The 23,042-nt window shown below is 57.0% G+C and overlaps 1 protein-coding gene across 5 annotated transcripts in view; it reads right to left on the bottom strand.

The window, feature by feature from the left end:
• The window catches only part of TTC28 (tetratricopeptide repeat domain 28), a 638,834-nt gene that overhangs the window by 22,144 nt on the left and 593,648 nt on the right, over positions 1–23,042 (bottom strand). For all 5 annotated transcript variants that reach the window (XM_045459312.1, XM_045459313.1, XM_045459314.1 and 2 more), the window contains one exon: positions 8,812–8,956. In XM_045459312.1, coding sequence (XP_045315268.1) covers positions 8,812–8,956 — 145 coding nt within the window. The remainder of the gene's footprint in view (positions 1–8,811; positions 8,957–23,042) is intronic.

Raw genomic sequence — 23,042 nt, 5'->3', positions numbered from 1 at the left:
GAGATCGTGACCTGGCTGAAGTCGGACGCTTAACCGACTGCGCCACCCAGGCGCCCCGGCTCTTTCACTTTTTAAAAATTCTAGATGCATCGAAAGAAAGCAGAGATAAAAACTATTAGGCCAATTTGCTTGCTGTTCACTTTAAGAGCTGTTTCCCAAGAAGTGGTAAAGGAATCACTGTACAACCAACCCAGGGAGGAGGAAGTGGGCTGTGTCACACTGTGTGATGAATTTCTGGGTGGGCCCAGGGAGGCGAGGAGGGCCGGGTGCCTGCGGGCTTAGGGGTCCCCTGGGCCTGGTGGGAATCCCCACCCACCGTGGCCACGCTGAGGGCCCCCCCCACCGGCCCTGCAGGTGGAGGTGGCCCCGGGAAGCTGCCCTGGATGGCAGTGCCCCGACCTTGCTGATGGGTCAGCAGCCTTACCAGAGACAACCACTCACTGCTCAGTGGGGGCCTCCCTGCCCAACACGTGGGCAATGTGGGGGCTCGGGCTACTGCCATGTGCAAAACCGGGCCCACTCTCGGCTGGTCCAGGGTCACCAGGCATTTGGTGAATGAGATACAGGCCCCACCCTCAGAGGCCCTCCTGGGACTCCAGCTGCCGGGGGCCCAAGCCCCCGATAAGTCTCTGCTGGCTGTCACCCCATAGGTCCTGGGCTTCCCCGGAACCCACACCACTCTCGGACAAGTCCCTAGTCACGACAGCACGCACACGCGGGGATCAGAATGAACAGAGGGGTCCTGGGCCAGTGAGAGCTGTAATGCCGAGGCTGGAGGCCGTTCAGAGAGGCGTCACTGGAAGGGTCTTTGTACGGACTCTGTGAACTCTGCCTGCAAGACCTTATCGGGGGCCCCAGCCTAAACGTGGGTGATGTCATGTCCCCGAAGGCAGCATGGGTGTCTTCTCTGACAATAAATTCTGATCTCTACGAGGGGCAGTCAGCGTCATGTGGCCCTGCTATTGGGAGTCACTCTCCCTCACCAGGTGGCAGCTTCTCCATCAGCCAGGAAGACTGTGGACTGCGGGGAAGCCAGAGAAGTTACTCAGAAAATGTACATAAGAATCCCTTACTGAACGAGGTGAGCCTAAAATGTCAGCCCCGGAGGGTGGCGGTACCTACCCAGGACATGACGACGGCCCTGCCAGGAGGCCGCCCTGGCTTGTGAGGGCTGGGGAGGGCCTGGCCCGGGCAGAGGAGGCCTGTGAGGTCAGCAGAGAACAAGGCTGAGGAGAGATGTGGAAGGCAGGCTGGGGAGGGCCCCGCCCGAGGTCAGACAGGAAAGCACGGCTCATGTCGGCCATAAGCACCTGCCATACATTCTCTGCTGAGGAGCCTCCGATGAATGTGCAGAGGTAGGCCTGCGTCACAGGGGATGGGGCTGTGCATGCTAATGCAGATGAGGAGACAGCACGGAGAGAACGGGAGAGAAGACTTGCCGGGACTTGGTGAAGAGTGACCTCGGTCGTGAGGAGAGGGAAGTCTCTAGAATTCTAGCCTGGAGATGGGGACAGTTTTCTCTGAATGGCCTGCGTCTGGGTCTGATACAGAGGTCTGGGTTCTCCTGGAATGGTGCCTCATGGCTGGTACTGAGCTGCACATGCGCACAGTCCTGCGTGGGGGCCCTGAATGGGACCCCTGTCCAGACAGTGTGCAAGGAGGCAGGCGACAGCAGCACCGGCTTGTGGGCAGACGGGCCCCACAGCAGACTGACAGCTCCAGTTAAAAGATATGGGGAACGGACTGAACATGTTGGAAAAGATGCCCTGGAAACTGTCTTCTGAATTTTCTGCCTCCAAGGATACACGTGCACTGCCTTTTTACCAAAAGATTAGCTATAATCCAATGTGAACTTGAAAATGGAAAATAAAGTGATGTCTCTATCCAAATTACATATCATCTATTAGATGGAAAAAGGAAAGACAATTCAAAGAAAGGCTCCTCTGTGCCTCCGAATGTCAGTCTAGAAAGGGTATTTGCTGGCTTCTTAAGAGTCCTGGGCCTGTAAGATAACAGGCTCCGCATCAGCCCCACACCAGCAACTAATACATTCCAACAAATTCCAGCAAAGACTCAGACTTTCTGACTTCTGAAGTGTCTAGAAATGGATCTTTTGAAATAGCATAAGATAAGAAGGCCAGGGGTGCTAAAACCTGTCTACTCCCCCAGTGACCTTGCCCATCCCAGTGTGTGCCAGGCCCAGGATGGAAAAGGGAGAGAGCGAGTGCCCCAAAAGGCAGGCCTGGCAATGAGTGGACTCAGGCTAAGCTCAGTCTTTGCACGGGGGGTGGGCTATTCCTTTAGACAGGGCAGGCAGTGGGCACCCTGGAGGTGGGTGTGGGCGGCTGTTAGACTCTCAGCTCCTGGCACCTTGTCAACACCTGCCCTGTGACTGGGTTCCTGCAGCCAGGTCTCCTGTGGAGGAAGCTCGCTGCCGAGCTTTCTCAGGGGAAGGCACGGAGGGCCAATGCCAAGGGAAGGCCTAGGTCAGCGGTAGGTGCAGGGACGTGCAGTGGAGCCCAGGTCATGTCTGTTAAGGACCCTGCAGTCTTGGCCTGGCGATAACCTTCCCACAGCCCTTTCCACATGAAAACCAGGTCCCGGGGACCCTGTGCACTCAGCAGGCCCCCTGCCCCGGCAGGCGCCTGGACTCTCACTGCATACCCTTGCCAACTGGAAGCCGACTGTCTGCCCGCCTGCCCCCACGCAGAGATGGCCTTTGCTTGCCGGCAGCTCAAGACGTGCTCCAGCCTGGCCAAACCAGCGGTTTGCTACCCAGTGGGCTGAACCACACCTTCCCTGGTGTCCACCTTTTCTTGGGTAAACTCCATGATGCCTGTGTCCTGGCTTCTGGCTTAAGAGCTATGTGCTGCACACAGGTCACCAGGGTTCGGAGGATCCGCCTGTACCCTCCATGTACAGGGAGCTTCGTTGTCACTAGAGGACACGGGAAGCCCCTCAGAGTGCCACAGCATCACAGGCCAGAGGAATAAACACCCCTGATCCTGGGTCCGTGAGTTTTCGGGCAGATTCGATTTGGGATAAAATGCACTTTACTGTCTACAAGGATTCCAGAAGCAAGAACTGCTTGGAATCTGGCCACTACAGAGCTGTGTTACAGGCTTGGGATTTTCTTCCTGACTCGTATTTTTGCTCAAGTGAATTGATCAGACCTTTCTAAGGTAGGGAAACCTCTTCCGTGATGTTTCTGGGAGATCCCGGCATCAGGGAAGGCTGCACACGGTCTCAGCAAATATCACAAACCTGTTGGAAGTAACGCTCAGACCATGACTAAAATCTATAGAGTGTACACACTGCAATCCAACAAGAAAAGCAGGAGTACGGGTCAACCCCTTCGACTATGTTCTTCGGCCAGACAACAAACCACTGGTTTGCCTGAAGAACCAAATAAAGGGAGGGGTTCGGAATTTAGGTCCTGGGGAAAAGTGACCATCCTCCAGCCAGAGCCGGAAGGGTCTGCCGGCCAGGAGTGTTCAGCTCCAGCTAAATCAGCCAGAGGGGTTGCGTAAGCCGCAGGGGCCTTGGACAAAATTGGCCTTCTCTTTCTTGACAGACCTGGTAACAATGAGCCCTCGTGCCCTCAGGGGCAGGAACCTGCCAAGAGAGGCTGAGACAGCCGCTGTGGAACATCCACTCGAACAGAGCCAGAACCCAGCATTGGCCCAGGTGGGAACAGCACTCACCTCATGGGAGCCTGCTCTCCCCGCTGGTTTTGGTGCCCCAGAAACCGAATGGAGCTAGCTTATTGCCTCCATTTTTCCTTCTCCTAATCAGTTGTAGAAATGTTTGTTGTCCTCGTTTGAATATTACTGCAGATGTCTCACTCAGAAACCCATTAGACAGGCTGGTGGTGGGGCAGCCAGCCCTGAGCATGCCAGTCTCAAGGACCTCATCTTCCACTCCGCAGTCTGGAGTGTAGGTCTGATTGTTTCTAGGGATAAATACTCCCTGGCCATCTCCAAACCCTTAATCTATGTACAAAACAGGTGGTTGTCTCCTGGGGCATTGCTCTGGGGTAAACTGGTTTATCAGGCTACTGGATTTTGCAAGCGTCCTCTCCCCCAGAGCAATAATTCAAGGTACAACCCAGGCAGAGCTGAGCTGCACACCACCCCCCCACCCCCCGCCCCCACCGCACCTTGCAGGCATTGATGAGAGGTCTCATGCTTCCCAGAGACCCGGTGCTCAGGAAGGCAGTTTCCCAACCTAACAGACTTGAACTGCAAGTTTTAAGCACATTTCTGGGGATCCTGAAACAGGTAAGCCCACGTCAACAGGCGGGCCAGGAATACTTTTCCCTCTTATCCTGGTCATTCACTCTTTCAGTCTGTCCTACAACCTTGGTTTTATGACTGTAAATATAGGAAACGGGGAATTTCGGTAAATGGAAGTAATGATAAGGATGACAGGGGACTATAACTAGAAGGAGTCCAAACTCCAGTGATCCTGAAAGGGCCCCAAATCTGGACCTGTGGACAATGATTCGAGCAAATCCTGGGCAGTTCCCTGTTCTACGTCTGGCACCTTGATCAAGCAGCCTCTGGCTTTGGGTGAAGCCCCGTGTGCAAACTGAGGGGGTGAACTGGGACCTGAGTGAACAAGGGCTTCCCCTGAGCAGCCAGGGGGGCCTCTTAAGTCCAGGCCCAGAAGCATGGCTTACTGTCTTTTACTCTAGTTTGAGTAAAAATGAATTCCAGGGACACAAACAGGGTCCAGTCCCTTTCACACTAAGCACTTGCAACTTTTCTTTGGTGACATTTCCTCTTGTGGGTGTCAGACAGGACTTCACTTAATGTCTGATGATGGGTCACGTGCATACGCGGCCGGGCCCTCCTGGAAGAGAGCCGGACGTGCTCGTCCCTGACAGCAAAGGACGGCGTGGTTCCAGGAAAGAGCCAAGGCAGCGTTTCCCTGAAGCCAGATTAAATCAAATACTGGTAGAAGCCTAGGGTAAAATATTATTTTGTTCCACTTTTCATACTGTCTGACCTAGTCCCTTAGCCATAGGACTGGGGCTAAACAAAGGCAGTTGTTCAAATAATTATAAGCCTCATGTGAAGAGGCTAATCGTTTTAGTCTTGAAGTGTCAGTGATTCATAAGCTTGGACCTTCGGCTTTGATTTGTCTTTTCATTGAAAATGTGGAAGAGGGTCTGACCCTGCCTGGGAGCTGACGGGGCCGGGAGCGGGCGGGTGGTGTCCTATCGCCCTCTAGTGGCCGCCAGAGCAGGCGGGTGTGCTGGCCTTAGGAAGTGAGAGGAAGCTCCAGGCCCCCTCCTCCACCTAGGCGGCCTGCTGAGGAGGCGTCGCTGCAGCCCATCCCACCTGACATTCCCACACGGGATAGCCACCCGCCTCGCACCTCCTCCTCCGTGTCCGGGACGGTGTGTCCCCAACACATGTCAACAAGTACCTGGTGAATGAATGGATGAAACTTCTCAGGCAAGTGTTTTTACTGAAACACCACGGATCCCTTCAGAGAGCCTAGGAAAAGCTCTTGCTCTGACCATTTACTTTAATGGCCTTTGACAGGTTTCACTCTGGCTCCTTTGAGGCCGCCCACACTCCTTCACCGTATTTGAACACCTCGGCCACAAAAGAAAAGAGTTTAACTATCAGGGACTAAGGATACGCTTTCGAACTTAATGCCCCATGTCAAGGTCAGACTGCACCCCGAAGGTGGGCGCGTGGGGCTCTGTCACATGTGTTCGTACAGTGTAGTTCCTGAACTGCATGCTGGCCAGTGGGTCTGGTGGCGGGGCTTTTCCCTTCCTTGGGTAATGCCACGAAGGCTGATTTCATTCGCTGTTATAACTTGTTGAGGGCCGTAAGTCTTCCCCTCCCCAGTCACCACCTTCCCCTGGCTCAATGGGGTGGGTGTGGGTCCCCTGCGGGCATGCATGATCCTACCCTGAAGTCAGCTAGAATCCTGGCACCTTGCGGGTTGGCGGGGTCAGGGTCTCACTGGATTCCAAGGTGTGTAAGAGCAGGCCCAGCCCCTTCCTCCTGCTTCCCGACCTCCGGGAAAGCTCTCAAGTGCCGCAAAGTGGCCACAGAAAACCCAAGGGCTGATTTGTGCCTTGGGTCCTCTGCTTCATATGACAGACTAGTCCCAAACAGCAAGTGCAGCATTCCACAAACATCACTGAGTATCAACGTGTCCCAGGCCCTGTGCCAGCTGCTGAGGACACAGATGAGGGACCATCCACGCCTTCAGGGAGTGTGGGGTGGGCAGCAAGAGAGGGAAGGTGAGTCTTGCCAAGAGCTAAGCTCTGAGTCCGGTGAGGTACGGGGTGCCATGAAAGACACGGGGCATACATGGAACCCCAGTGGCGGGTGGGGAGGGGGATGAAGCCTGCAGGGTGGTGGGAAAAGAGGGCAAGGAAGGTTTCAAGGAGGAGGGTGCACGTGAGCTGGCCCAGAGAGAGGCGAGGAGCTCGTCAACTCCAGATGACCTGAGCTTCCAAGTATGCGCTTGGTCACAGCCAGTCTCCCCCTCTGCCCTCCGCCCCCTGCCCCTCCTCACAGCTCCCACCAGTCCTTTCCTCTCCCTGCCCCTCCTCACCGCTCCCACCAGCCCCTTGCACGTGCAGGGACTAAATAATCTGGGACCCAGGTGCAAAAGGAGAAATGCACTCACTCAGAAGGCCCGAGTGAGTGAAAGAATGGAGGGTCCCAATAGCCTTCAGAGGGGCCGGGGGATCAGTGCACGATGCAGAGCTCAGGGCGGCAGGGAGTGGTAGTAAGTCACCAAAACGGCCTTTGTGACGACTGATGGCAGTAAAGAAAACCTGAAAAATCAGCCTAAGGGTACAGGTGTATATTGCTTCCCTGAGATGTGGCACACAAATCACACTCTGATAGCATGCTGTCGGAGGTGCTCTGAGCTGGGGCGCTCTCTGCAGTCCTGGCCCTTCCTTAAAAAGAGGACGCCGAGGGGACAACAGTCCTAAGAAGAACAGGACAGCCCAGCGCGTTGCAGGAAAGGGGGAGACAGGACTGGGCCTCTGTGCTGACGGGCCCAGAGGCCTGGGGTGCTGGGAGGGGCAGTGACCGGGTCACAGCAGCCACCTCTCACCAGGGACTCTCTCTGCTTCTGCTGCCCTGTGTGCCCCTCAGATCCCGCTAAGCCCAGCCCTGCTCTGACCTGACACACTCTGTGGGGTCGTCCTCATTTTCTAATGAGGACACAGGTACTCGAGGAGGAGAAACAGCTTGGCCAAGGTCACCCAGCCAGGGGAGGGCAGCGTCAGACAGGAGTCCAGACGGCCGGCTGCCCCCGGCTCCCTGAGTGAGGGAAGTCTGGAGGGCCCAGGCAGGGGGCACGGCCTCCTGAAAAATACCGGGCAAGTGCCACGTGTCCTTGGCCAAATGCTTCTGCATTTCCTGGGGATGAGGAATCACTGTCAATGCGGGGTTTCCCGAGGAGGCATATCACCTCTGCCAGCGGGCTGAAGTGGGCGAGGGTGCTGCTGAGGGGCCACCCCAACGTCTGCAAGACAAACCTCCCACCTGGCTGCACACAGAGGCCAGGACGTGTGGGCTGGGAAGGCCGGCGGCCTGCTGTCCAAGGGCCCGTCAAGCACGTCCTCCCTGTCTGAGAGCCGGGCCCCCACAGATGCAGGCACTCTGGGCTCTCCGTGGGGTCTGTTAAGGACTGCTTGTCAGGGACACATTGAAGACCTAGCCCCCTGTGGAATGGTACTGGCCGGGGGGCGGGGGGGTTTGGGACATAATTCGGTTTAGATGAGGTCATGCGAACGGAACCCCCATGATGGGGCCGGTGTCCTTACAAGAAGAGGAAGGCACCAGAGCCTCCGTGTGAGGACACAGTGGGAAGAGGGTTGTCTGTACCCGGGAAGAGGGGCTTCACCAAGAAACTGAATATGCTGGCACCCTCACCTGGGACCTGAAGCCTCTGGAGCCATGAGAAATAGATGTGTGCTTTCTAAACCACCTGGTCCACACCGTTTTGTTAAAGCAGCCAGAGAAGACTAACACACAGTCACATACAAACGCATCTGATAGGTTCACTGTTCAGATTCCAAAGATCCCCGAGCCCTTTGGGTTCCGCAACCCAGGTGGAGAACCGTGTCCAGATGGAAGGATGATGCGCGAAGACCAGAGCCACAGAAACCCATCAGGGGCCGTTCTCAACCTTTTCAAGAAATCCAAAGTGAAAGGGTGTCTTTGATGCTGGACTCTGGGGTGGAGTCAGTGGCCCCTGCCACCGTCAGGGATCTGACGGATCTGTTCTCGGCAGACAGCACGGCCCTGGCATGAGCTGCTCTGGCAAGACCCTCGGACGACAGGTGGGAGGTGGGGAAGCAGTCCCGCAGGGTGAGACAGAGCCACGGGCACAGCCCTCTTGGATCTGCTCGGGGCCCATGCCGATGGCGCGCTCACTGCTGACCACGGTGGGTGTGTGCACAGCCCCGCGCCTCCCTGGGCCTCCCGGAGTCTGGTCTGATGAGAGGAGGGAGGAGGGCAGCACTTCACCGTGTACCTGACGCAGCTGAGGCCAGATGTGCCTGGCTGGAAAGGAGCAGAGCCCTGACTTTAGCCTGGCAGCTGGAACCCGGGGCGTCACGCACTAACCAGCAGACAACCCAGAAAGCGCTTCCAAACACCGACTGAGAAGCTGGAAAGAGAAGGTTTGTGTTCTGGAAACCCCCCCCCCCCCCCGGTTGTCTCAGGAGCCCATGTTGTATCTGAGGGGCACACATGGGCGTTGAGCGGTAAATGATGCGTCCTGACGCCTAGAAGCCTCTTGGCCCCGGGAGGCACTTACCCCTTCCATGGGCGCTATGAGCAGGTCGTACAGAGCGCGGAGCGGGGGCCTGGCGAACGAGCTCTGCCTCCGGGGGAGAGAGGAGGTCCCGTCCTTGATCGGCGACATGGTGTTGCTGACCAAGCTCGTCATGCTCTGGCAGCTCCTGGGGAGAGAAGGGCCAGGGGATTAGGCAGGGCACACGCGGGGCGGGCGGGGATGTGCCACTTGCTCCACAGTGCTCCGGGTCCCGGAAAGGGCAGGATGGAGGCTGCACAGCGGGGGCCGGCCGGGCCTCCCTCCCGGCTTCGCCTTCCTCACCTTCCTTTCAGGTGGTTTTCACAGAGCAGTGAGCACTGACAGAAACCGCAGGGCAAACCAGCTGCACACAACAGCTTACATTTCCATAGAGTTTTCCTGCATCCTCAAACGTCCCAAAGTGCTGTTCAAAGGATTTAATTACATCCTTGTGTGGAGCGACCGTGTGCAGGCAAACGAACGTGAGGACCATTGGAATCAGCGGCAGCCCCCAGGCTGATGGGGAGGGCCGTGCCAACTAATCTCTGGGCCGGAGCTGCGGACAAGACGAGGGACGTGCTGGCCCCAACCCAGGGCTCAGGTCAGCCGCCGGGTACCCGCCTGAGCCCCTCGAGGCACAAGGCCCTGCAGACCCCCTGGCCGGGCATTCCCTGCACAGCGGGTCTGCTCAAGTGGGTCTGTAGTGTGGCTACAGGCTTCTGTTTGCTTTTTAGCTTGTGCTCCGGTGTTGCCAGGCAGTTTTATTGGTACAGGTGGCATTCTTGATCCAAGGACCCTGAATTTCACACTCCCAACACAGGACGAGAACATTCATTTCCTGGGGCACCTGGGTGGCTCAGTTGGTTAAATGTCCGACTCTTGATTTCGGCTCAGGTCATGATCTCATGGTTCTGCGAGCTGTCAGCACGGAGCCTGCATGGGACTCTCTCACCCCCTCTTGCTCTCTGCCCTTCCCCTGCTCTCTCTCTCAAAATAAATAAATAAACATTAAAGAAAGAAAGAAAGATAGAAAGAAAGAAAGAAAGAAAGAAAGAAAGAAAGAAAGAAAGAAAAGAAAGTGTTTCCTGGGCACCAGTTATCTGCTAGGCACTGGTGTCGGCCCTCGGGACCTACAGAGGACACACAGCAAAGGTGAGCAGGAGAGACAGCAGGCAGGGAAACACGCCTATTTACAATGGAGGGACCGGGCTGCCCCACTCTTCCCTCTGAAACTGCCCCGTCACCCGGCCAGTGTGGCCTCAGCATAGCCTCTGGGGACATTCTCTGCATGACGGCTGGACAGTCAGTAGTCTCTCAACCTTGTTTCAGACACTCTGCTCATCTTTGGAGTTGCCACTATGTCCTCAAGGACCCTTAAGGGGAAAGACCAGGTCTGACACGAGATACACCTCTGAGCTTTGGTAAATACTCTGGGCTGCTGGCGGTGGTGGCAGCTGGGTCGTTTCCTGAGAAAAGACCAAAAGGCAGCTTTCCCTCCTAGGCCTGGCCGGGATCCACAACTATCGAAAGAAGTGATGTGAAAGATCCAATTTGCGTTTTCCAGGTAGAGTTTCTACCCCCTGGCCTTCCCCCCCTGGTCAGTGTTCTTGGCAACGTCCCACTTGACCTAAATTCTAGGGCTGTGCCAAGCCGAGCTGTGAGCGCCCCCGGCACCCCCTACCCCCTGCAAGAGAAGGGAGGGCAGAGGACTCGGAGGCCTGAGAGCCTGCTCACGTCCGCCCCTCTGTCTCGCCTGCTCAGGAAACGTGTCATTACAAGCGACTGGGCGGAGGTGCATCTTTGCCATCAGAGCCAGTGAAGCAGAGATAACCCTGGGGTGACACTCGCAGGCTCTCTTAATTCCACAGGATACGCCGCAAAGAGCAGTGCTCCCCCAAAGGAGAGCGCCAAATTGCTGTCCAGAGGAGCCACTCTGGTGAACGCAGTCTGTCACGGGCCTGTGTGCACACGCGTGTTATTGGCAGACGGAGATCACGGCCCTGCTGTCGGATCAGCAGGACAGGGCGGCAACAGACCGCTGGGTGCCCTCTGCACTCCCTAGACAGGCGTCCGCCCGGATGGTGGGCCTGTGACCCCACGGGAGGCCTCTGAGTCTGATCAGTCCAGCTGCAGGTGTCCAGGGAGAGTGCTAGGTCCCCAGACGAGGCTGTGGCCACAGGTCTTCACATCGACTGACGGGGCATCCCACAAATCCCAAGGCTCTGAACTAACAAGCTTCTTCTGGAGAAAGAGACCTCCGTGAGCTGCCCTCTGGGGTAACAGGAGACCAGCACAATCCAAGCTGCATGGGGGAGCCCCAAGCATTCCACTTACTCCCCAAACTTAGAACCACGTGCTGATTCCCCCGCTGCTGGCAGTGCGAGGTGCTGAAATATGGATTCTGGAAGTGGCCCAGGAAGTGCCTGGGAAGGAAGATGTCTGGAGGGAGTTAGGGAGATGGGGAGGTACGCGGGGAACAGACCTGCTAGGTGCGAATCCCAGCCTGGGGCTCTAGGCCTCACTTTCTGCACCTGCACAACCGGGAAATGCTACCCACGGGCACGGAGTGGCAGGATGGGAGAAAGGGCTGCAAAGCACGCAGCACTGAAAGTCACTGGGAGTCTCAGCTGATGGAACAGCGAGTGAGGCAAAGGCCTGGGCAGGAGGGTGGGACGCGGGCTGGGATTCCAGATCGCAAGCACAGATGGCCGTGGCATCTTCTTATTGAAACCCACAGAGTGCCAGAGGCATCTAAAGGGGCCAACAACGCTGACCTATTCCACACGTGCTGCTGCCCTCGATGGGACAGGCCTGCGGGGTCCCTGCACCGGGCTGCAAGGAAAGGGGATGGTTCCAGCAGGGGTCTGGGGGCACCAAATCACAAGACGCTGACCAACTGCTGGTCAGGCAGAGCCAAGAGAGGGCTTTCCGGGAGAGGGCCGTTCGATGTGGGCACCATCATCTGGAGTCAGCTGCCTGTGGACAAGGTGGAGAAGGCCATTCCAAGCTGAGGGAACAACGTGGGGGAAGGCACAGATGTCAGAGACAGAGACCGGGGTGCCTGGGGCAGTGAGTGTGGGGGGACAAGCATGCCAGGTGGGCCTGTGGCTCTGAGATTGTGCTGTGGGGAGGCCGTAAACCTCCTTAAGCATCAGGCTTGCCCGAACAGGAAGCTCCTCCACCCAGGCTAATTCCTTCCCTGGGGTGATCCGAGGAGGCCCGTCTGCAATCTACATCCTTCCCTCAGAACTTCCCCACTAGCGTCCGGGGCTGGGCTTGGCACAGCCCCCGCGATCAGCCCGTATGACAGCCCACCTCGCCCCTGGCCGGCTTCAGTGGACAACCAGTCAGATGTCTCTGGCAGGGGCTGGCAGACACATGGACGATCAAGGTGCCTGTTTACTCTGAGGAGGTTTCCTGGGACACACTCTTGGGGCATCTGTTTCTAGGGAGCGCAGATTCTTCAAGAACCAGGACCTGGGCACCCCAGGTCACACAAACCCGCAGCGGACGCCCCACGTTTGAGCCTCAGCTGAGCCACCCTGCCTGGGGCACCTATGTCCTGTTCTCTCCCAGGCTGTCGAGCCCACCCACACATCATCTATACTTGCTGACTGCTGCCCCTGGATGCCACGGGAGTGCCATCTCTCAGCCTCTTACCCTGGTCCCTCGCGAGGCCTGCTGGGTCACAGATGAACCACCTCTGGAGCAACAGCTCCTGGGCACTGACCCCAGCCAGCCCAGCCTGGGCGGGCACACCTGCACCTGAACACATGGCTTCTTACACAGGTCAGGCAGGAAGCCCCAGAGATCAAGCCTCTGACCTGTGCTTCTATTCAGTGGAAGGCACCTATCCCTAGAGATACCATTTTCAAAGTAAAACCAAAAGCCGAGAAAATAGTTTGTGTTTAAAAAAAAATTGACCAACCTGAAACCACAATTTGAGGTCAAAGTAAATCCTCTCGACCTTCCTTCCCTGAACGAGAGGCATACTGTTGCTCATGCTTGAGCCAGCCACTGCGGGGGGCTCATGTGTCCTCTGCAGGCAGGACCGCCGGCTGCTTTCCTGCTCTGGCACCCCCCCTCCCCCCTGCCACACCGGGCTGTGCCTGGACAGCAGCAGTGTGTGCTGGTCCCCCCCGGACAGCTGGCCCGGGGGAGGGAATCGGAAGGCGGCACACCAAGGCCAAAAGCGACTGAGCACCCCATGGACCCCAGGACTCTCCTGAGGTGCAGGCCCGGGGAGGGTCGCAGGCCAGGACCTTGGGGGCAGTGGTGGTGCCCCTGCCACCCTGTGTAGACTGCAACCAACGAGCCCCCCCTTCATGTGCTGCTTCTGTTTTCACCACAACATGTACAGTGACCTCCCACAGCTATTTACTGGGGTACGTTTGCCCAGACATCTGCATAAAGGCCTATTCAATAATTCAAAACAGCCAAGCAGGCGGCTCCTTAGCTCTGAGCCTGGGAACACTTACCCACAGCAGCAGACCTCCCGGCGGCCTCTGTCCCCTACTGGCCATGGGACTCTGGCAAGCATGTCACTCTCCTACCTCCCCCTTTTCCTTGCTTGTAAAACGAAGGGGTTGGACTAATGTCCTTGTGGGTCTCTTCTAGTCTTAATAATAAATTAAAAATCAACTCAGTCTAGGAAACTGCTGAGATGATGGTGGCTTTTCTGGCCCCTGTGCTGACCGACAGGGCCCAGAGCCCAGCAGCCCTCTCTGTGCTCGCCTGGTATGACACCCATCCAGGGGAGAGATTCAGAGTCACGGCCAAATGGCAGCTGGTGCCCAGGCTCTGAGCCCCTGATGGCAGTGGGTGGTGGGTGTGAAGGGGCGTGTGGGACGGTACGCCCCTGTCGTCCTCTTTGCAGGCACACCTGCCTCTTCCCTGGTGCGGCCACCATGGTAGAGGAGAGGCCATGGAGTGGGCTGGGGGTCCTCTGGGGTGGGACCTTGGTTACTGAACTGCTTTGCCTTCTGTGGGGCCTTTCAGGCTGGCTGACTTCTCTGTGCCTCAGAAATCTGACTCTAAGACAGAGAAAAATGCTTTCCACTTATCAGAATGGGAGGGCTGACAGATGCAGACGATTCCCAGGTGGCAGGAGTGTGAGCCATAGGAGGGGTGCATCCAGGCACCTGCCAGACTGGCCATGTCCACATGCCTCTCTCAGGGTCCTAGGAGGCATGGCTGTTCCTCCTTTACAGATGAGGAACCAAGGCTCCCAGAAGGTAAGAGACTTGTACAAGGACACAGAGCAGGCCAGGGGCCAGGTGGGCCTCCCACCTGGTGGGGGAGGGGTTTTCACACCGAGTGACCTTCCAACCTGCACCTGCCCCTGGGACCCCCCCGCCGCCTTCCCCGCTGCTGGGTCTGTGCTGGGCAGCTGACAGTCGGGAGCCTCTCCTGGAGGCTGCTCTGCTTCTCTGGGCTTTTTGGGATCTGCAAGGAGGGGCCAGGCTGCCGGGACTCACGGCGGCACCACCGCGCAGCTCCAGCAGGTGGCACTGGCCCCCTTTCCTCAAGGCCTGTCCGTTTATTGCCAGGGACCCCGTGGGGCTAATTGACAGCCTAACTCTCAGCAGAGAGATTTTCTCACACCACACCATCTTTATTAGCTCATTCCTCAGATGATTTTTATTAATTTACTCCTGGAGAAATATTCGTTTTCTCCACCGCATGGCTGTCTGCGTGGTGGTAGGAAAAGGAGAGGGAGCGAGCCCAGATCCAGGGAGCAGGGAGGCCGGCAGGCAAGGCGGAAGCTGCCGGGTCTCTGCACGCACAGGATGCAGAGCTAGAGATGATGTGTGAAGCACTCCGGGGAGGGCAGAGGCATTGGGGTGTAGTTTATGTCTCGGGAATGATGACAAACACCAGGCGGCCTGGGCGGCACTCGCCGCTCATGAATCTCCCTTCGGGGATGAAGAGATCTATTCCCCATGCAGGGCGATTTATAACTGGGATGGGCCTGCAGAAGACCCCGCGAGCTCGGACGCGCTCGGGCTCACACACGCCGACGCAGCCCAGGCTGTGGCCGTGTCTGGGCTGGACGTGTGCCTGCCCGGTGTGAACAAGCCCGGCATGAGGGGAGGCAGTGGGGGGAGGAAGTCCCCACCCAAACTGCGGCGCTGCGTGGGCACCAAGCCAGTCGCCCCTCCCCTCAGGGCTCCATTTGAGGAGGGGAGCTAGGTCACTGTGCACACGGCTGAGCGGGCTAGGCACCCCCACCGCACCACACACATCGGTTTCTCGCGCTTTCACATCCAAACATGGAGAGCAGAGCAAGCAGGTGGAAACAAGGGAGCAGGGGCCCGATCTCGCTCGAGAGAGAGACTAAAATGGGTTCCTGCTCAAGCTTGACAACTCCAGGAAGGGCCAGAGCCACCGGGCCTGGAGATTCCGTCCCACTGTCCCTGCGGCACGGAGACAGGAACCATCGACCCAGAGCTGAGTGCAACCAGAAGCCTTCACCGCGTATGAACAGACAGGCTTTGGCTTTCCCCTACGTGCACTTGGACCCTGAGGCAGGCAGGCCTTCGAGGGCAGACCCTGGGGGACTGTGAACAGGACTCCCTCTGGGGGGAGGCAAGAGGCCCTGGCAGAGCACAGGGGAGCCCCTAGGAAAGCTGCCATTTCATGAAAAGGCAGAGGGGCAAACCAGGGCAAACCAGCACTGCTGGGGCTCTGGCCCTCAAGTGCCAGGAAAATCCACTGCTCAGTCTCTCAAGCAGCGCGTGCTTACTGGTCACCCAGGGTGACTGCGGACGGGCATCAGTGAAGGGAGGAAGCGTCAATCCCCTGAAGACCGAGGGAGGCCTGAGATGGCCAGAATGTGTGCGTGTGCAGATGTGGCCTTACAGCCTGGCTGCAGGCAGGAGGGCTGAGGCCATCATGGAGCACATTCTCCTTCCCCACCTCCTTCCTGGGCCCCATCTATGTTTCCCACCAGACACTCGGGGCCTTCCCACCTGTCTGTCTGTCCGGATGTAGGGCTGTGGAGTAAGCTGAACCAGGAACACTCACCACAGGGCACACCCAGCCCTGGCATCTTCAGGACCAGCAGGAGGGAGAGGAGGGGAGGAGCAGGAAGGGAAGTAACTGATGGGGGGCATCCTCTGGGGTGGGTGCCCCTCCTCAGTGCGGTCGGGCAACAGGAAGCCTGCAGCCTGGGGGGTGGCCTGTGTGCTCTGGGGAGCCCAAGGCCTAGAGCTGTGTTGATCTCAGGCCCCTAACTTCCGTCTGGAGTGCGCCCTCTCCCCCCACATGGCAGACCCTGCATGGAGCGCCAGTTTCCAGGGACCCTCCGTGAGCGGACCTGGCCTCCTGGTCAGGGCTGTGCAGGGAGCAGGGAGGAGGAGGAGGCTGCTCCCCGTAGCGGGAAGCCTGCTGCCAGCGCGGCCGCATTTTCTCAGCTGTATTTCCTCCTCGGCTCGGTTAAGGGCTCCTTGACCCTCTCAGGATGTCTTCGTCGCACATTTTCACTTTCTAACGGCCACTTTGGGCAGCTCACTCTCTCTGCTCACAGCCGCAGGGTAAGTCAGGCGGCCTGTCCTGGGCCCCGGGGGAGTCCTGCCTCTGCTCCTCTCGGGCCTTGAGAGCCCTTCCACCTTGGTCAGCGGGGAATTCCTCACAGCTGAGCACTGCTCTTGGGAGAGGCCCCCACCAGACAGTGAGCGGAGCCATGTGGCTCCGTCCTCCCTGCCCTCAGCCCAGCCCAGGATGCTTCAAAATCCCCTCCAGGACTCTGAATGCTGAACTGAGTCTTCCGAGGGATGGGAGCCGGCCCGAGATTTGAATAAGTACCTGGGGTTTAAGGTACTAGTGGAAAAAATTAATTGGCAAATCCATTATATTCAAGTAGCAAGATATGCCTCAATTCAATTTAAAAAGGACTCTGATACCATTCAGTGACTCCTGCTAAACATCTTCCCATGAAGGGTTGTCTCCTCTGGGAGATGAAGGCTGTCAAATGCATTTTAAGTACTTATTCAATAAGCTGTCGGCACTTTCTGCCTACTCACCTCTTTAATTACCAAGTGGCTGGCTCACCAGGTCTGGCTCCCTCCTCAGGAGAAGAGCCACGAGGCTGGGTGGGCCCAGGCAGGGACCCCGGCTTCCCAGCAATGCTGGCTCCTCTTTAGCTCAAGGACCAGCCTGGGATTCCACGTGGCTTCTCTTCTCTTGCTCTTGGAATGTTGGGTTTGCGGGCAGGTTCACGGCCTAGGTGAATGGCTGTGGCACAAAGCTCTACCAAGAGGGCTTGGGCCCACCCTCCCATGGGAGACACGGCCTCTGCCCACTTGGGGTGCTTTGCTGTGGCCATCTGTCCTTTGCCATAACGTGCATGAGGCTCCATGGCCAAACCTGCAGATGGTCGCCTTGGGAAAACTTTATGCCCAGGCCAGGCTTGCACGGGCTTTACCCACTGACTACAGACAGCGCTCGGGACAGATGGCCCAAGCCAGGCAGTCAGTGGGGGACAGCTTTATCGTGTACTCTGGGATGGAGAGAAGAAAAGATGATCCTGTGTGTGCTGGCCTGTCCAGCTGATGCGTGTCCCGCAACACAGGAAAACTCTTCTCCAGAGGACCTTGCCCTCATACACAGTTTGTAAGTCAAACCTGTCTGCCTCCCCTGCACCTAACAAGCCTATGAAGTCTCACCTACTAGCTCATAAAGAACCTCCAGGGCCATATTAGTATCATCCAAAGACAGAAAGTACTACCTCCGGAGGTAGTGAGCTCCCTGTCACTGGAGGAGTTCAAGCAAAGGCAGTGATCATGTGGTAGGGGTGTTAGATGGGTGGTGATCTGGGGACATGAGCATTGTCTCTGGAGACTGACAGATGTGGATCCTAATGCTGCCTCTGTTACTTACTAGCTGCGGGACCTTGGGCAACTAATTTAGCTTCTCTGAGCCTCAGGGCCCTCATCTGTAAAAAGGGGTTGCAATTGTACCCCTCATGGCTGTTGTAGGGATTGACTAAGATAATACATGTAAAGCACTAAGCACAGTGTTGGGAAGTAATCAACAGGCATTCACCACTATCATCATCATCACTATTGTTAGCAGTTAATGTCTGTCTCAATCCTGGCTGGCCTTCCTTCCTTCCTTCCTTCCTCCCTCCCTTCCTTCTCTCCTTCTTCTACCCATTCTTCCTTCCTCCCTCCCACCCTCCTTCCTCCCTTCCTCCCTCCCTTCCTTCCACAAATAAACAAGTACCTGCACCCACTGAACATAAGGCAGGTGGTGAGGTGCCCCGGGGGATAAAGAGAGAAATCAGATATGATCCAGCCTTGGAGGAGCATGGGGCCTGGGTCGTGACAGGACACGGATATTCATAACTAAAACACAAGGCAAAAGGCGGTGACTCCTTTCTCGACAGACAGAGTGCCAGGGAATTTCAGAGAAGGAGAAAAGTATTCTAGTTAGGGCAACCCAAGATGGATTTGTGAAAAGGGCTGCTGGAGACAGCACCTCAGGGGAAAGCCTTCCCTGGCCATGTCCCATGCCCAAGTCAAGGTCCTGAGGTGAGAAGGGGCAGGGCCAGGGTCCCTTTAGGTTAGGACAGAGGGTACTGGAGAATGGAGTGGGAGGTGGGAATGATGGCGAGGCCGGGCCATGAGGACTCAAAGACCAAACCCTGCCACTTCAGTCCCCTGGGACCCCAAGAGAGAAGGTGATTATTCAGAACATGAGCTCCAGCCAGAGCAGGACAGTGAAGACCAGCGGCCCGCAGGCTGGGTGGGTGGTGAGGGCAGTAGCATGGGCAATGGGGGCTCAGACGGCAGGAGGGCCAAGCCCAGCTCTGCGCTGACAGGGTGGGAGACTTGGGCCACTAACTGCTGAGTGACGGCAACCTTGCAAGCATGCCCCTAGGACTGCATTAAATGGCCATCTCAGGGGGGCAGGGAGCCCCCAGGAAGGGTCATGGCAGTGGGAACAGACAGAGGGATGTAGACCATAAATGTTACAGGGTTGACCCGGCAGGTCTTGGCAGTGACTTGCATTTGGGAAGAGAGTTCCCCAGGGGGTGTGCGGGCAGGGGGGTGGCCTCGCGGTTACTGGGAACGTAGGAGGAGCCCCTAGGAAGGCTCAGCCTCAGCACCGCACTGGGCATGGGCTTCAGGCAAAGCTGGAGCAGCACTTCCATATGAAGCACCTGAGGACTCTGCTAACACCAGACCGTGAGTCGCTAAGTCTGGGTCAGGGTCGGGCCGGGGCCGGGCCAACACTGGCTGGGCTGACCTCTCTGCTTTGGCACACGTTCCATATATAACTTTTATTCCCCTTCCTCTACCTTTATTTCCTCTCTCGTGCTGTTTTCCTCCATTTATTTCTCTATGATCTGGTGGCATTTGTATATTTTGGTAAAACTGTCTTAAGTAAGTCCTGGAACAAGAAAGTGAATAAACGAGTGACAAAACATTATTTATAAATTAAATTGTGCCTTATATATTGGTAAGCTTGATGGTTAGGGGCAACCTGCGGGGAATCCTTTTGCATTTTGAATAAACTTGTCACTACCCGGTAGGCATCACTGTACAGTGACTTCTGGTAGAGCATTCCAGATGTCACAGTGGCACCTCACTTGTATTTGTGCCGCCTGCGGAGAAGCACAGACTGGGGCGTGGGGGGCCCATGTGGTAACCTGGCAGATGCCTCGCGGCAGTGGAACTGGACAGGCAGGGGCCTCGAGGAGGGCTGGCTAGCTGTGCCTACCATTCAGTTGGATGCCAGGACAGGGGCTCCTGCTTGAGGCCCGGTGACAAGACCCACCTCTGCAACAGCTGTTGGCAGGAAGGCCTCTGGGCAGGGGGAGATACAGAGGGACTGGCCCAGCTCAGAGTTGGGGAGAACGCTCAGCCCCCTTGTTGGTGCCAGCAAGAGAGCAGAATAGAGTCCTGGCCCAGAGTCACGGGGCCATCACCAAAGAGCAGAGGGCAGGGCTGGCGGGACACCAGCCAGAAGCTGCGAGTTTGGAACCTCGAGGCTCAAGGTCAGGGCTGTGGCTATAATAGACATTTCATTGGGTCTGCATCGTTTATTCAGTCTTTCTGGTATTTGGGGGACAGAGAGAGGCTGTAAGGGAAGGAAGCATCAAGCTATCCAGTCAGGTTCTGGGGTGGAGAGTCAGTTCACCACCCCCCACCCCAACCGCCACGCACACACACACAAAATGGGCCTTTGGTGCCATAGGAACCTCAGACCCAGGTGGGGAGAGAAAGAAACTGCTTACTACACAGCAGATCTGTCTTTCTATCACCACACTGATGGCATCCTCTTGACAACTCCCACTGTCATCGCCATTTTCCAGATAAAAGGCTCAAGGTCACCCACTAATAAAAGTTCCCAAATCCAGGTCTGCCTAGCCCCAGAGCCCTAAGTCCCCTCCCCCACCCCTCACTCTGCTGCACCACAGAAAAATGCCCAGGCGTACGGAACACAGGCATAACCAGAACACCGTCTGTACGGGGCCTCCCAGTCTGCTGCAGACCTTTGTGGCATTGCTGCGGCCTGCTTCGGGGAGGTGCCAGAGGCAGGTGTGATATGGATGCTTATAAAGAACTGTAAGCACATGTCCATGCAGACCCATGCATGACACAGATGCAGAGAAACGTGGGTTTGTGCACTCTCCGGTGTACTGACTGGGCTGACCTTGCAGAGTCAGCTTTATTCCTCTCCGGTCCCTGCTCTTCCCCAGGCCTCTAGGAATCTGGGGCAGAAGTGGTCCCCAGCCTCTTGTCCAGTGCACATCTCATCCCATCTCACCTCCCCCGCAGACCAGGCTTTTGCTCATGAAGTTGAAGGGCAGGGCAGGCTCTGGAGCCCTCCTCCCTCCCCACTGCCAAGGCCTGACTCTCTGGGGTTGAGGGCGGGGGTGGGGGAGGAATCAAGTGCTGCTGATGCCCCTCCAGGTGACTCCCTGTCCCCAGCATGGGGCAGTCAGATCTGGGGGGGGGGGCAGTCCCCCAGTGCTGCCCCAGGCTGCACAGCCCGTGACTCATTGCTGAGGTCCTCTGCCCAACAGGCAGCCCCTCAGTGGCCGAGTCCACATGATATACCTACTGGAAAAGGCCTGTGCCAGAGCCACACTAGATATGGCCGTGCAGACCACACCATGGCCTGCCCACTCTTGCCCGGGCCTTCCTTTAGGCTCTCCTCTTCCTGCCCCGACAGTCACAGGGGGCTGGTTTCTATGGGATGGTGACACCTCTCCTCTTCTTTACAGGAACCCAGCCTTTGTGAGGGACTCTCTTGGGGCACTCTGACCAGGCCCAGGACCCTCACTTGCCAATTCCCCTACCTGTCTTCTTTTAGAGGCAGTGGGTGTGTGGCTAGGGTGCTGGCTAGAGGTTGCAGAGACCTGAGGGAGGGCCCTGGCGCCTTGTGGCACCTATCTCTAGAATGAGGACACTTAACACTTCTTTGTCCACTGTTTAGGCTCTAGCCACTCATCTCTGGACAACAGGGAAGCCCCTTGGCACACCGTGTCACACACAGCCATACGTGTGGAAAAGTAAAGACATATGGTGCACACTATACCAATGGTAGCAACAGAAAGGAGGACATTCCTCTCTGGGAGACCTGTCCTCATTGATCCTGGATGGGTGCACCTTCAATGCCAAGGCACTGCCCTTGGACCTTGAATCCATTATGCAGTCGAAAGCTGTCCAATTCTTCCTCCGCTTTCCTGTAGCAATTGTGATCCGACTGCTCCCAGGTTCGGCCCCACATATGTGTGTGCGTGTATGTGCACACACACGTGTATACACGCGCATGCACACACACTCCTCATACACACATACCCCCCGCCACATGCACACGGGCACTGGCCTTCCAGTCTTCAGCATAAGTTCCAGAACACTCTGCAGGATAAGGGGCAGCCTCTCTGAGGCCTGCAGCTCCGTCGTGTGGGCCTGCACCAGGGTCAGGGTGCTAAACAAGAGAAGAGTCCTCCTTTTTTCTCATTAGTGGTCCCTGCCCTGCGCTCAAGCAGTGTTTTCTACCAAAGTGCACAGGCAACAAGAGAAACAGTGGGTATGGAGACCTCAAACTCAAAGACAGAACAAAGAGCCAGTCCTGGGGAGGCAAGAGAGAAGACTCTGATGCCAGGTCTCATGTGACTTGCACCAGCCGTGGCAGCCTCGTTGCCAAACCAGGCCAGCAAACCATCCCGGAACAAAAAGGCCAAAGAGCCCACGAATCACCGAGCCAGAGAGCCCCGGGGAGGGGAGCTGGTGCTGCCCCAGTGCACAAGGCCCCACACACATGGCTGCCTCCACTTCACCTCTGTGGGCTCCTGGGGGGTGGGGTGGGGAGAGTGGGGAAGGGAGCACTCTGCAAGCCCTTAGTCAGGATCAGGCATCTGCAGAAAAGCCACTTCTTAGCCGTTTCTGTTCAGAGACAAACCAGCTCACCTCCTCAATGACATTGCTGGACATGGAAGGGGCAGAGAGGAAGGCCTGGGACCCCAGGGCAGGGCACACGGCAGCCGTCGAGGTGCAAGGAATGTGTGGGGGGTGCAGGCTGGCAGAGCAGCTGGGAGGAGTGACCTGAAATCCAGCTTTGGCACTGCTCCTGCGCAGGTCTCCAGCCCCTGGCCCACGTGTGCCCCTCAGCTGTGAAATGCAAGGCTGGACTGGATGCACGCAAGGGCCTGCGCTGCTCCAGCTGACAAGGACACCTTGGCCTCTGTGGTCCCTCCCTTAGCTCTGCTCCCCTTGGATGAAAGCCAGAGCCTCCTTCCCGGGTGCATCGGGGGGCGGCGGGGGGGTGGGCGGCAGAGGGGACCTGGCATGGCAAACTGTCCTAGGCCTCATGGGCTTGCTGTGTGGAAGCTGAACAAACACAGGCTGTCTCCCTCATGCAATCTGCCCTCAGAAACCTCTAGAAGGTGAGGATCGGAAGTATCTGTGGATGCTGCTGAGGGAACTAAGTGTAGAGCAGTGGGCAGTGAGGCCCAGGCTCCCCACCCAGCCCGAGGCTGAGATTGCATTGTTTAAATGAACCCACAAATTAATCCATAGTATTGATTGTGCTCATAGGACTCATGTTAGAACAGATCTGAAGGACAAAAACCATTTTCCCAAACGATCAGCTCCATGATCCACAATTCACACCACTTCACACCCAGGGATGATGAACTAGGATCTCAGGTATACCTGGTCTGACCCCTTTCTTAACATACGCCTAAAGCCCCGGACGAGGGGCTCCCAACCGCTGGCGGG

This window comes from Leopardus geoffroyi, chromosome D3, assembly GCF_018350155.1.
Source record: "Leopardus geoffroyi isolate Oge1 chromosome D3, O.geoffroyi_Oge1_pat1.0, whole genome shotgun sequence".
Lineage (NCBI taxonomy): Eukaryota > Metazoa > Chordata > Mammalia > Carnivora > Felidae > Leopardus > Leopardus geoffroyi.
Note: the sequence above shows the minus strand (reverse complement) of the source record. Positions and strands in the feature narration are given on the sequence as shown.